The sequence below is a fragment of the Anas acuta genome, chromosome 5 (assembly GCF_963932015.1).
Source record: "Anas acuta chromosome 5, bAnaAcu1.1, whole genome shotgun sequence".
NCBI classification, from domain to species: Eukaryota; Metazoa; Chordata; class Aves; order Anseriformes; family Anatidae; genus Anas; species Anas acuta.
The window spans coordinates 2,598,486-2,613,001 of NC_088983.1; the positions used below are offsets into that span (position 1 = coordinate 2,598,486).

Here is a 14,516-nt window from a genome sequence, read left to right on the forward strand (position 1 = left end):
TGTGAAACAAGTCAAAAAAATTTATTCCAAGGAACATTTTTGTCTCATACAACTCAAAACAAAAAACCAGAAGTTATGTCAGAAGGAGTGAGAAAGGGAACCGAAAGTTTATTATAGATCTGTTCTTTTTGGTTATCACACTTCCGAGACACAAACTAGTAAACAGCGAGCTGAAGCTGACAGAGGGCTGAAAAGTGAATCTAATCTGGATGAAATGAATCCATTTTACAAATTGTAAATACTTAGTAGCAGATGCAACAAGACAGGATGTTTCTATTGTACAATCGAATTTGTTCTCTGACAGACTGGGGTATGTTTGGATGCTGCATAACTGAAGTAATACACCAGGGTGGAACACATAGTATAAATGATGATTATTTCTAGGAGACTAATTAGAACTTCTCCATGTAATTAGAAATTTCATTTGACTGCTAAAAATCAGTGGCAGTCTAATCCTCCGATTATCACAAAATGAAGGGTTTGGAAAAAAAAAATGATGAATACCGCTCATTTCTAGGTGGACTAAATACAGCAGTTCCTGTGGGAGCCGTTAGAAGGAGGATATGTACAAACAACCTGTGTAATTTAGTAAGAGATTAAGAAAGTTAAATAAGTAATGAGGATGCATTGTCTTCCAGGAGCTTAGATTCACCTTCAGCTGCATCATTCTTGTCAGTAAAACTATTTCAGCTCATACATATAATTAAAGAGAACTCAGACCTACTAACTTGAAAAATTATTAACAGCTCAAGTATTCTAAGTTGACGTGTAAGCAGAACGGTTTCAGTAGGAGCCTGCTTTCTGCTTTCAGCCCTGGAGCCCTCAAGCAGCGCGTGGAAGTCCCAGTAAGCAACAAACAACAGAAGGAAATCCTGGAACAATCACACTAGTCCAGTTCATACAGCAAAGCATTCTGAAACGTGACGGCGCAGCGCGTGGTGTGATCCCTGATGATCTGCACGCTCCCGTCCTGCGTGCTCACCTCTCGGAGGAGCGGGGAGGCCGCTCTGCTGCCCGAGCTGCGCGGCGTCCCGCGGGCTGGCTCTGCATCCGCAGCTGCTTCCTCCCCTTCCATTTTCGCCTGCCCTCCCAGCAGAAGGCCCCCCTGTGTGGCAGATGCTGAGGATGTGGCCGTTTCGCCGACTGTGAGAGCAGAGTCTAAATCTGGTTCGTTGCTCCCAGATTTGCCAGGAACTGCTGAACTGGTGTCAGAGGGTTCGTGCTGCAAACAATGGTGTGAACTACAATCTGCTTTTCCCATTGTTTCAGCTGGTACAGAAGACGTAGAAGTTGTGGTGGTTTCTGCAGCACGTTCTTCCACTGTGTCAGCTGCAGGGCAGTTTGTCTCTGTCTTGGTTTGGAAGGGGTCATCGTTCGTCTTTTCAGCAGGATCTCCTTCTGAGCTGTTCGCTACTTGTTCTTTTTCACCACGTTCACTACAGGCTGCTTCCTGCGGCTGTTGAGGAAATAAATTGTTTTAAATTTGAAACCAACCACGCACACAAAACTGCTGTAACAACAGGCCGGGACACTTGTTCCTCCAACGCCTGCCACCACAAAGCAGCCGGTACGGTGCCGAGGGTTTCCTGATCCTGTAAATGCGCGTGGGAACGAGTGGCAGGGAGGCTGCTCGCCTCCCAGAGGTTTCCTCTGCAGTAGGAAATGCTGCAGGGCAGCTGCCACCATCCCAGCAAAGAACCGGGGGCAGGGGTGAAAAAGGCCACTCACCACACCCAGGCCGTTGTTTTCTGGAACTCAGGGGATGAAAATCGGTCAAAGGCTCTAAAGCTTCATTGCAAGAAGTGTGTGTTAACCTTACAAGTAAGGAAATTACCATCTTGTTGTATGAGACAGCAGTATCTGGTGCGTGAGCTGTCCCTCTCAGTCGGGCTAAGTGAGTTAATCGAGGAACTGTTCCTGTTTGCCTCAGGAGAGCACGCACTGCGAGACCTGCTGCTGCCTAGGTAGCAGTTACCCAATTCCACTGCTGGAGCAGTCGCTAGCTAACAAAACGTGGCAGGTTCGCCGTATAGCCCCAGCAGGAGCAGCTGAATTCAGGGATTCGCAGCCCTGCATTGCTCTCCCTTCCCCAGCCCCTCCGGACCCCAAAGTCACTGCAGGGAAGTACCTGGAAGCCCTCAGCGCTGTGTGGTTCTTCCACAGGGAAGCGGGAATCATTTAAGCTATCTCACTTTCCCCTCCTTAGGTACCAAAACATCCACCTTAGCCCTCCAACAATCCCAATTTTGAATTTTTATGCAGTCCACACTAGCCCCAAAAGTCAAGTCCGCCAAGTACTGCTGGAGGCAGCATTTTCTAATACTGGTGCAAGTTTTCCAAACGATTTTTGGTAAGTTCTTTAAGCTTCACCTTTCGGTTTCCTACCTTGGGGAGGTCACTTCAATCCTGGGACAGACCTCAGAAAAAGACCCCCCTGTATCCCTTACACAGAGAGGTGACCGAGGAAGAAGGGCAGCCTGAATGATGCCTTAAACATTACAAGCTGTGATTTTGAGACCAGAGTTTAAGATGAATAGTCATGTGTTTAACTATCTCCACAACAGGAAACCACCAAGTATTCAAACACTTGGACTGCACAGAGATAATGAGACCCCATTCTTCAGAGACAAAATCCTCAAGGTTTTCTCTATCTTTGTGATAAGGCAGAGACGGTGAAACACTGGCAGCAACTGAGCACCCTCTGTCCATCTTAATGATGTCTCCTTCTGTCTCCTGCTGTGCAGGCAGCTTCTTGGCCTCTCCTTCCTGCCCCTGCCCATGGCAGGGGGGTGGAATTAGAGGATCTTTAAGGTCCCTTCCAACCCAAACCCTTCTGCTCTATGATTCCATGACCCCAGGCCCCTGCAGGTACGCTCGGCTCTAGTCACCAGGCTCTACCCTAAAGGTGTCTGTGCAAAAGGTGGCGTGCTCTAACCATGGGCTCTGGTACCCGGACCCAAATTTTTGTATGCACGAAGGACACAGGGTATTCACTCATTTAGTTCCATTTTAAGAAAATTCTGGTTCTGTTCTAAAGACATGTGCCATGATTTGTTTGCAGCACGTTGTCATCAGCTCTGACCTGGGAGAACTCACTGTCCCTTTGCATGAGGGACACTAACCAACCACTTGGTCATTTTTTCCTTTCAATACCAGTGAGAGATTTAGTGTGTGGATGCCACTGTATATTCCTGCCAGGAGAAAGCACTGTTTTCAAAGATTTTGTCATGGCTTTCCCTCTTTCCAGTGAAATACTGGACATTTTGATCCCTCGGTCACATTAAATGGCAGAAGCATGAACCCGTTTCTACAAGCTGGCATTTATACTTACAGATGCACCGTACTCTCTGGTTTTCCCTGCTATATCAAGACAAAACAGGAACAAAGCTGCTCCAGTCAGATCTGGTATTATCTGGCTGAAGGACACACATCCATCAGTGATACGTACGACTGCCAGCGATCCTTACCTTCAGCCTGATTTGACTTCTGTCCTCTGAAACATCAAGCACTTCAATTAATGGTTGACTTCCCAGTTCTGCCTCTGCGCAAACAGAAGGGCATAGAACAGTATCTAGGAACCCATCAACGTTTTCTTCGCTGACAAACAATCTCTCCTGAAGAAAAGAAAGAAGAGGTTATGTTCTTGTTGTACTACACTTGAGTGCCACTGGAGCTAGAAACCCTCTCAAAGCAAGGCGAGGACCCCGATTCACAAAGCGGTTTTCACAGCTCGCTCACTTCTAGATAGACCCAACGTTGGACACTGAGAAGTGATGAGGTGAAACGAATTTGGACAGCGGTGCTTAGCTCCTTTTGATAACAAGTACGGATCCTCGTTATACACAGAGATAAAAAACTTTTATTTTCTCTCTTTGATACACGATTAATATATAGATCTAGGTTCCCTCCGAGGAACGATTTGCACCAGCACTGTTCTGCTGTCCTCACCCACCTTAACGCCAGGAAGGCCTCAAGCATTTATGGATTTGTTTCAGTGCCTTACTTTAGGAAAATGTAAACACTTCAGACGTTCCTCAGGCTTCAAGATCAGACCTTCTAAAGCAAAAGCTATGAAACATGCATGACAATATCTGTTTCACATCCATCTGAGAAGGTTTCTCAGATCTCCACTTAGGCAAGAGTAAACACCAGGAGGAGAAAGCAGAGAGGCAGCACAATTACAGACAGTCTGGGGCACGGTTTGAGGCCCTTAACGTGTCGTACAGAAGCAGGGTGAAACATGTCGCTACAGGTTTTAAGATTTAAATCAGTTACAGGTAATTAATAGTCCTAAAATATATCCTGGAGGAGCGTTTCATAAGAATGACAGCGCTCGCCCTGTCCTTATATTCTTCTGAAAACATCTGCTCTAGGCTGTGGGTACGGACAGACTTCAGCACAGTAAAAATCCTCTGACTTGGGACTATTCTTATGCTCTGAGAATTACCTTTCCCATTTAACAATTGTTTCATTGGAAAAAGTAGGAAAAAAGTTGCAAGCCATCTATTTTAAGCCGTATTTTTAAATTTCTCCTTCCAGTTCTACCCTCTTGTCAACCCAACTCAGGTTTAATTCAATTATCGCTGCCATCTTGCAGGCTGAGAAGCAAAAAGGCAATTCTGCACATTTTTGGCCCCCTACGGATGCAGCCTTATGCACAGTCAGATGCTGCACAGTTCCTGCGGTACAAAACCTAACTGTCATCTTTAGAAAAAATTCTGCATGGGAAAAATAAAACAGCTTCCTTTTTTTTCGCTATTTAAATTAGAAATCACAATATGGGAAGTCGTAACGTATCTAGTGCTGGTTTTAAAAAGAAAATAAAATACATTTTCTATCCAGATTCAGCCCAGGCAAACATCCAGCAGCGGGTGCAGGCAGCCTGTGAGCAGGCTGAACTACGGCCCCGTTCCCTGACGGAAAACCCTCCCGTCACAGAGATGCATCTCATGTTGTTATGTATGGAGCCTGAAGTATTTATTCCCTCCAGTTCCTTCCTTTCTTGCCTGCCAGAGCGGGACCCCGCTGGTGCGTTAGGGTCACAGCAGCACTCTGCAGGGTTCAGAAGGTGGCAGGGTAAAGGATTGAGGAGTGCAGCACCACGGCTGCGATCCTCTGCTTCTCCCCAGACTGCTGTGACTGTGCACAAGTCTGTTTGCTTTTGTTTTTCTGTACAAAATGGGGAAAACGTGTTTGTTTGGTTTTGTTTTTTTTTTTCTCCCTCTGAACCTGTATTTGTTTTGTCTAGCGAGAGCATCAGCCTTTTATAAAAGGATTCTTACTGCGCATTTGTGCTCCTAACAGCGGCAGTACCGATCCTGCTGATGTCTGTAAGCCACGCAGCAACAGAACCAAATCCCAGGTGCAGGAATGCAGAGAGGAGGAGATGCTTTAAATGACAACAGTTCTGCTACATCTGAACACACCAAACCACATCCTCAGGTCGCGTTGCCTGAGCTGACTTCCACCGGCCGGTCCCTCGTGGGAGTTGTGGAGCCGCTGCCCAGTACAGCCCAGTACAGCACAGGGGGCAGAAACAGCATGAAATGCTGTTTTCCCCAGTGCCCCCAGAAAACGGGGGCACTGGGGAAAGGGCAGGAGATGCGAGCAGACCCGAAAGGACCCCTCTGAGTGGCCGTGAGGGTCGGGAAGCTGCAGCTGGAGCCACCTCGGCAGCTGGGGCCGGGAGTGCCAACAGCAGTGTGAGCACCAGGCACGGCGTCGCCCCTGGGCCACAAGACCCACCATTTATTTCTTCTGATTCAAAGCAAAATAGCAGTGTTTCCTGTGAAGAAAACCAGTTAACACCACAGAACGGAAGGCCTGCTGATTGTTACTCTAGACAAGGACAGGAGGGAGCTGCCTGAGCTGATGCCCACACCCCTTTAATGACCACGAGCCCGTTTCTGCAGGTTCAGTCCCAGCTCGGCGATGTATTCCCCGAACCCCACGCTCACATTTCAAGGAAGCATTTAAAATTTTGCCACCAGTGGCCTGTCATCAACCAAAGCGCCGTGTGCTGTACACGCAAGCAGTGCCGTTTGTTACCAATGACTGTCGTCAGCGTGTTCAGACAACCAGCAACTCAAACTCCAACTTTGCATTCACAGCCAGCATACGCCGAGGCATTTATTATCACTGCAGATGTTATCAAAGCACAGAGTTTGGCAAAAAGTGGTTCGGGGATTTATTTAAAGCCTGTTTGCTCTGGCTTGCAGGAGCAGCAGAGGACAGGCCTCCGCAGCTGACTGCAATGACCCTGTGAAATAATGATTCGGTTTCAGTTTGCTTTATGATATTTATGACACATGGCTTTCCCCGAATCACACAAGGCTTTCCCCAAACACACAGTCTTCTGCCGTGTGCAACAGCTCAAAAGATTCTTTCATGTGCTTAATCAATAGGTTAATGACCCTTCCTGACACAACTGTTCTGTGTAAGGGCATCATTCCCATAATGTGTCTACCAAATAAAGGCCACTCAGAAATTAGATTGTTTTCGAGCAGAAGAAAACTAACTCTGATTTTTAAGTTAGAGAGGTTACACTGGAAAAAAAAAATCAAATAAGCCCGTTCTGTTCTTTTCCAACCTCCTCTGGCCTCCCAAAAAACTTGCCAAGAGTCCTGAAACGCTGAGCGCACAATTAAATGAACTAAAAATAAACTTCTGTCAGATTAGGCAGAACAGTCTCAGTTTCTAGCATCACCTTCTAAGAAGTGACCCCTAACCGAAGGATATTAACTCCTCACGGGAGTTCAGGAACTGAAAACTGTAGCACGGATTGAAGAACTGAAAGGAAGCACGGAACAGCTCAAAACGGCTTGGAAACGAGAGCAAAAGCAGAGCGAGCAGGAGCGCACCTGATCTCGCAGCCAGCTGGGGTCCAGCACCTCTGCCAGGATCTCCAAGTGCCCTTCAGGGCAGCATCCGTGCTGCTCTCCAGTACAGATTTCTTCCTGAAGGTCAGGGGCTTAAAATGGAGAGGTATCTTACGCTTCCCAGCACGACTCTGTAGGCTGCACACTCGGTTGCCTCTGGAACCAAGGCGGTTCCTCCACAAGAGCCCCAACCCCGGGACCACCGGGCTCAAGGAGGGCCCCAGCACAGGTCCAGGGGGGCACCCCCAGCCCACACTGCCAGCAGCGAGCTCTGGAGGCTGCACCTCACCTTTTCTCCCACGTCTAATGAGCTAACAAGAGGGATTGGTTAGAAAGAGTTCAGACTTGGGTCTCTCCATTACAAAGACAGTTCAAAAAAATCCTCTTCTGGTGTTTTTTCTTGCACAGGGTCCCAGCAGGTGTTTGCCGTGGAGGAGCTGCCCCACAGCATTGCTGCTGTCGAAGCAGGAGACCCGAGTCCAGGGGTTAGACACGTGGCACTGGGCGTGCAGCACGCTTACCTGGGGTCACAGCACTTCTACAGTACTTACCGGCTCCTTTCTAAAGGGAAAAGCAACAAGAGCTTGGAAAGGATCTCCTTCACCGGGCTCTGGTGGCCGTGCCAAGCAGAAAAATCAGAGGATGTTTTATGTTCGGTAACATGCCCACCTAAAACCTTCTCCACGAAGACATCAGCATGCCCACAGAAGTCAAACACGGCTTCTGTATCGCTGCACAGCTCCCTTTTGGGTATCTGTGTTCAGTAATCCCCACAAACAGCACTGCTCGTACTTAGCTCAAACCATGAGCTAATCGGGAATGTTTCGGATAACGTTTCTCATTCCGTACCCGTTAAAAATAAATAAATCTGAGTCCGCAGCAAAGCAGAGGAAACAAGGCTCCCCCCTGTACTCTGGAGCCCTGCAGGGGTTCGCTTCCTCGGCAGTCACCTCACCGTGACTTCAATCTTAATATTCTCCATCACGTTATGTGGGCTTTTATTACAAGAGGTTCGTTGGTTTGGGTTCACGTGAAAACGGGCACACATGACTCTTTTGGGGTCATGCGCAATTAATTATCTACCAAACATGTTCCACGTGCCAAGAATGCAGACTCCAAGCCTCAGTCGCTGCAATGCACCCACCAGAAACTGGCTTTTATTCCTGTTCAGGATGAAGCGTTTAGCCCCAGGGGACCAAACAAAGATGATGTTTCTCGAAGGCACAATTTCAGCCATTTCCCAACTCCAGCTCCGCCATAAACCAGGACGTTCTGGGACACGCTGTTCTCAGAAACCTTGCCTGGCAGGCTCACAGGTTTTATTAATGGTTATTTAACTCTCAGCCATTCTTTTTCACAACATATTCCTCAGGCTCTGTTTCTTAAAATGACGGGGAATTCTCTGATGCAGGAGTTTCCTTGGCCTGAGCTCCCAGGATTTAAACAAGCGGAAGCAAAAGGTGCGGAAAAAGTCCAAAACAAAAAAAGTCCAAAGTTATGAGATCTCTACCTTTATAGGATTTCTGCTCACCATGAGCGTGAAGAGACAGCACGGCCTGGCCAAGGGGCAAAACTACTCAGAAAGAAAAAGCAGCAAAGGCTGCAAGCGCTGACTAAAAAGTTACGGCGTGGAGTCGGCAGAGCGCCGTGCGTTGTACGGGGAAGTGGTAAAAGCCAGAGGACATTAACAGCTACCAAACGAAGGCAGGCTGGCAATGACACACTTAAGGTCTGGGGGGTGGAGGGCTGCTGCACTGTAAAGATTTGCTGAAAATAAGCACTTGCTTTAGCTGGGGTGAGGATCCAGGCTGCTCAGCATCTATGGAAACTGCGCTCTAAATATATCGCCTTTCAGCACAGGGATTCAAACGCATCTGACTTCACAAAAGGAAAGCCAGTCCTTGAAATTGCATTTCAAGAACGTTGTCCTAAGCACAAGCCCAACTCATTCTCCTACCATTATCTGTATCAGTCCAATTTCTGAGGAGAAAAGAGGGCAGTGCGATAACAGGACCCTGATGATCGCGCAAGGCAGGGCCGTGCAATTAGCGGCCCCGTTATCACTCACGTTGATCTGGCAGAGGCACACGGGCAATAAAAGCAAGCAGCAGAGGCTGTACAACATCAGAGTCCAGGGACAGGGCTCCGAAGAGATGCATCCTGCTCATGCAGAGAACAATTATCCTAACACGTTCTCCTGGCCATTTGGCACGTTAACAGGAGACACGGGGCAGCCACACGGGGTTTGCAGCAGCCCCTGTGGCAGGTTTCTGCCACAACCAGCAAAAAGCCTGCTCCTAGCAGCCTGGAAAACAGAAATCCTTGGTCTCCAATACAAAGCAGCTTCCCAGGAGACAGCAGAACAGGCATTTCCTACCCGAAAAAATCACTGGTCTCTTCGGGAGCTATCCTCTGGCCACGCTGCTGCGGGGAAGCGACTACAAAGACACGGGCAGCAGCACAGCTGGGAGGTAAAGGACAAAATTCCTGCTCACCTAGGCCACCAAAACCTGCCTAAAGTGATTAAACAGGGCACTGCTGCTGGGCATGTTCCAGAAATGCTCTCTTCTGTGACTGATGCAACTCCTCGCAGACCTCAGCGCAGAGAACGTAGCTCTGATTTATAGGAATAGATTCAAAGGAAAAAAACACCAGCGATTACGGCAGACAAATTGGAGAAGTCAACGTAAGTAGAAGAGAAACGACCACAAGCAAATTGTTAATGGACAGAAGACGGCAAATAATAGCAGCTCTAATTAAATATTAATTTTTCTCACTTCACGCTGAGTGAATGCGGCTATCTGTGCTGGCACAGGCACTTCTGGGAAACAGCACGGTTTAAAAAAAAAAAATAAAAAAAAGAAAAAGCAAACAGAACAAATGACTTCAGATTATTTCAACTGCTTCCATTTGCAGGCTTGTATCCAAAAGGACTGCACCCCAGAAGCAATCAATCTTTTTTACTCTGCTGCATGAATGAATGGCTGGGAGGCCTGTGACTAATTCCAAGTCTCCTCCTCCTCCTACTCCATCCAAAACATTTGGCAATATATAATAAATTCAGGCCACTGAAAGATTATTTTTTTTTTGTCACAAAGAGGTAATATTGCCTAAAATCCCATTACTGGCTAGCCTTATAACACCTTTCAATAGAACAATGTTCCCCCAGTCATAATAATGAATGCACACACCAAGCAGCGTAACAATTAGACTGAGATCAAAGCGTGCAAACATGCCAATCAACCACTGTGCTAAAGACACACTTCAAGTGGAATCTCCTGTTCCCAAACTGAGTTTTCAGCAATAACTTCACAGTCACAGAAAGCTGCTTTTTCACTAAAATAAGTAGATCTTTGCTACTACCATTTAAAATGACAAATGCTAACAAAAGAGAGTATCACAGCAGCATGTCCAAGCCTCTGTAAGCTCACCACCTTCCTGGTTCTGCAAAACTCCCTGAAAAACTAAGCAGGCTGTGAGATGCTCCGGTGGCAGATTGCATTTAGGCCTGTTTGCCATAAAACAATGAGCAAGCAGACTGACGTGCACCATGGCACATGATGAAAGAGATGGAAATCCCGACAACGTGAAAAAGCAGGTAAAATGCCTGTAGTGCCCATCCCTCCCTTCTACACCTATACAGGGCCAGCAGTCTGCAGATGACTTGCCTGATGCAATTTGACATTGTGTCAGCACCCAGCACCTGGTCACAACGATTAACGTTAGTGCCAAATGCTTTGTGGTCCCACCTGCACGGACTTGCAAGCTCCTGCTTTGGTAAAAGTCAAGGCCACGCACTGCAAACAGGTCCGTGTGGGTGGCTCTCGATAAATCCAACATCTTTGATACGCACCCGAACCGATGAGCTCCTTCAGAGGAAGCTCACAAAAAAGGTGTGCAGCCTACTAAGGGGGAAATAAAATATGAAGATTCAGCTGTAGATATGCTAGCTGGACAATTTTATCTCCTCCGGAATCATGCAGTATTTTCTAATTGTAGGGACAGAGCAATTAAGACACCCCAAGCCATCATCCCACTGGATATACTTTGTCTGCTAGTTTTGTGGACTCGCACTGCCACGGTTTGTGAACCAAACTGCACGGGTTTTGTTGTTCTAAAACAAAGATCAACTGACAATCACTGGGCCAAAAAGTTGCATAAGAATTACGCAGCCTTAATCCCTGTGCATGATACATTCTTTGAAGCACTGAGCTTCCAGAATAACGCAGCTCTCCACCAAACTTGTGTCAGTGCTTCTTCACGGCAGGAGTGCCACAACGTGAGCATCTTTTTGGGGAGACTGCCAGCTCTGTTAGCACTGTCAGCCAGATGCAGCAGACACGGCACACTCCCCCCATCACACGGAGCATCCTCTGCCTAACAACCCATAAAACAATAAGACACCTAAACCAGAATCATATTGGGATTTGTAAGGAGAGGGGATGAAGAACTAGGCCAGCAAAATGGCAATCAGCAGCTGCCTGTTCACGGCTGCTGGTTGCAGCATCACCCTGGTTGAACCAGCAGGTGTTCCTGCTGTGTAAATAGAAATTCTGCCCCAAAAGGCAGACAGGTACACGCACACACCTGCATTTCAAGAAACTGTATGCATGTATGCACCTCTGATGTGTTATAAACACCTCCTCTCTTCATGCACACAGGTGGGCATGAACCAGATGGTCGCTTACACGGCCTTAAAGACTACAGCTAAGGACACAGCACAGGCTGTTTTTACTCATTATCAGTGTTTCCCTTGGAAAAAAAATATCAGCTCAGGAGGCAGAAGCCATTTCAAGCTCCAAGGACACAGTTATCAGCTCCGGGACATGACCGTTGCTAACCGTGTCGTTGCACTGACGCCTGCTCACAGCTCTCGGAGGGAAGATAACCTAACAGCTCCAGAGATATCATTTATAAACAGCTCCAAAAGCAGGAGCTGCACGCTGGAGAGCGAGGCTGTGACGTGGCTGGGAGCGGGCTGAGCAACCTGCCCAGAGGGCTGTTACCTGCAGAGCGGAGGCGTCGAGGCCGAAGCTGAACTTCTCCCAGGGCCCGTCGCTCCCAGGGGCTTTGGCCAGGCTGATGGCAGCATTGTGGGGGCTCACGCTCACGCTGGTCTCAGGGGCTGCCAGCCTGTTTGCTGGGGGAAACCTCAGGAAGAGGGAGTAGGCATTGGTAGCACTGGAGAAGCGGAGGCTGTAGTGGTTGGTGCCCACATCCCCCTGCAAGCTGTGGGGCTGGATGCAGGGCACGGGCAGCAGCAGGGTGAGGGAGGCCTCGTCCTGGCGGCAGCGGAAGGGAGGGCACAGGGCACGGGGCAGGCTCGGGGCCATGGCAGCGGGGTTGGGCTCAGCCTCAGCCTCCAGCGGGGCTGGGCTGGGGGGGGAGCCCTCAGGGAGGCCGCTGGGCTCGGGGGAAGCAGCTCCGGAGCGGGGGAGATCTTCGGGGGAAGTGGGGGGGTCCCCGGTGCTGCTCCACGTGCTGCAGGGGGAAGGAGTAGGGGAATGAGGAGGGGAAGGAGGAGGAGAGGAAGGAGGAGAAGGAGGAGGAGGGGAGGAAGGAGGAGAAGGAGGAGGAGCAGCCCCGCTGCCTCCCCCCTCAGCCACCGGCTCCCCACCGGGGCCTGGCTCCTCCAGCCGCCCCCCGTCGTCCCCCTGCGGCTGCTGGGGAGCGGGAGGGGGGTCGTGCACGACGGGCAGGGTGACGAGCAGCCTCCTCTCGGCCTTGTGGAAGGCGGCCCGGCCTCGGCTCTCGTCCACGGCGTAGGGCAGGCGGAGGCGGAGGCGGTAGGCGGGTCGCTGAGAGTCGAGGCGCAGCTCCCGGGGCAGGACCTGGAGCACGGCCTCGGCGGCGGAGCGGAGCAGAGGCAGCTCCACCGTCACCACCAGCTCCCGGGGCACCGGGCTGGGCACGGAGTCCCGGCAGCAGCGGTAGTCCTGCAGCTCCACGTAGGAGCGCTGCAGGAGGCTCCAGCGAGGCGTGGTGGGGCCGGGGGGGGGAGGAGGATCAGGAGGAGCGGGGACGGGGACTGAGGGGACGGGGGGGACAGCAGGGACAGGGGGGACGGGGAAAGGTGGCAAAGGGCTGGCGGGGGCGGAGGGGGGCGGCGTGGGGCCGCCGGGCAGCGGGGTGCGGATGACGGGAGCCTGAGGGACGCCCTTGTAGGTGGCCCCACGGAGGACGGCGGCGTTGGTGCGGTCGAGGCGGAGGGCGAAGCGGCGCTCCACCGCCTCCATGGCCGTGTCGCTGAGCAGGCGGCGAAAGCGGGAGCTGCGGGAGGCCAGGCGGAGGGCTGAGGGATGGAAAACCACGTCGTAAACCAGGCAGCGGCGGTGGCCGCCCCGCATCAGCTCCTCGCGGCCCGGTGCCAGGCTGTAAGGCAAAGCCCAGCGGTGGCCGCCGGGCTCCCGGCGAGCCTGAGGGCGGTCGATGTGCGGGTTGCTGCAGATGTTGAGGTAACAGCGGCGGGAGCCGGCCTGGCTGGTGCGCAGCACGTAGCCGGGGGTCGGGTGGATGAAGCGCACCTCCACGCCGCGCTCCCGCTCCAGCGCCGTCACCTCCTCCTCGTACAGCCGCCGCTGCTCGGGGTCGGCCAGCTCGGCCGCGTACTCGGCGAACAGTTCGCGGAAACGAGGGTCGCGGAAGGCTTCCCGCAGCCGCTCCGCTTCCTCAGCGCTGAGCTCCAGCTCCTCCGGGCGCCCCGCGGCCGCCATCGCCTCAGGGGCCGCTCGGGTCGCCGTGGAGACGCCAAACAAGATGGCGGCCCCCGCCCGTTGCTATGGTGATGGCAAACAAGATGGCGGCGGGTTGCTGTGAGGGCGCCATGGTGGTTGGTGGCTCCCTGCCTTCCCCTTGTGGTTTTCCTCAGTGTCCCGGCTGCCCGGGGTGGAAAAGGCGGCAGCTCTCCGTTGTAAGGCAAACCGTGTGGATATATGTAATATATCTTATCTATATCTACGTATATAGAGAGATATAAGCAGTGCCTGGCCCTCAGTTCTCCGCCTTTCTGGTTGTTCCTGTGGTGGGATTTCCAAAAAGCACCCGCCAGCCTCCCCAGAAATGTCGAAGGACCGTGTCCTTGTTCCCCGTACACCCCTCCTCACCATAGCTGCCTATGTTATTCGCTAATTATATTGCCTGCAGTAATCAGTGCCTCACAACTTTTCCTTAGACCTTTCCTGTCCGAAGAAAAATCCCAGCCTGTACTTCCTGTATTTGCTGCAAATAACTAGCTATCAGTTAAGAACACCATGGCAAAAACCAAAGTTCTCCTTATCTTCAACTTCCTTTTTAAAGGATGCCTATTTTCTATCTGCTATATGTGTTGCTTCCTCCAGTTGCCTTCATTTATTACGTTGTGGCGATCTTCGTTGTGACTCTATGTTTTATCTACGCCAACACCAGAATATTTTTCTGTAAAAATTTATTGACATACAAAATAAGCCATTTTTGGCTTTGACATTCATTATGAACAGTCTGTAATACGTTATAAAATCAGTCCATCTAAAACGAGTGCTACAGTCGACTTTACAAAGACTCCATCCCTTTTTTGCCATCTTGTAGGAAATCACAGCCCCTGAAGCTTGCTGAAAATACCAAACAAAAACAATATTTAGTTAAAAAATTCACCATAACTGA

General features: G+C 50.3%; 2 protein-coding genes and 1 long non-coding RNA gene across 5 annotated transcripts in view; 1 reads left to right on the top strand and 2 right to left on the bottom strand.

Moving 5' to 3' along the window:
- Nucleotides 1-13,591, bottom strand: DNAAF2 (dynein axonemal assembly factor 2). The gene is made up of 3 exons (XM_068682217.1): nt 11,885-13,591; nt 3,468-3,614; nt 1-1,456 (listed from the first exon to the last, which is right to left on the bottom strand). Exons 1-3 carry the CDS (start codon nt 13,589-13,591, stop codon nt 887-889), a joined length of 2,424 nt encoding a protein of 807 aa, XP_068538318.1. The 3' UTR covers nt 1-886.
- Nucleotides 12,704-14,372, top strand: LOC137856661 (uncharacterized). The gene is made up of 3 exons (XR_011096693.1): nt 12,704-12,826; nt 13,044-13,333; nt 13,451-14,372. It is a non-coding gene; the product is annotated as an uncharacterized lncRNA (long non-coding RNA).
- POLE2 (DNA polymerase epsilon 2, accessory subunit) overlaps nt 14,285-14,516 on the bottom strand; it is a 19,189-nt gene continuing 18,957 nt past the window's right edge. For all 3 annotated transcript variants that reach the window (XM_068682218.1, XM_068682219.1, XM_068682220.1), the window contains exon 19: nt 14,285-14,464. In XM_068682218.1, coding sequence (XP_068538319.1) covers nt 14,446-14,464 — 19 coding nt within the window. In that variant the 3' untranslated portion in view covers nt 14,285-14,445. The remainder of the gene's footprint in view (nt 14,465-14,516) is intronic.

Coding starts and splice junctions, on each gene's coding strand:
- DNAAF2 (XM_068682217.1), bottom strand. CDS start 13,591: ATGGCGGCCGCGGGGCGCCCGGAGGAGCTGGAGCTCAGCGCTGAGGAA. Junction 3,615..11,884: donor TCGACGCCTCCGCTCTGCAG/GTAACAGCCCTC, acceptor TCTTTTCTTCAG/GAGAGATTGTTTGTCAGCGA. Junction 1,457..3,467: donor GAAGTCAAATCAGGCTGAAG/GTAAGGATCGCT, acceptor TTTCCTCAACAG/CCGCAGGAAGCAGCCTGTAG.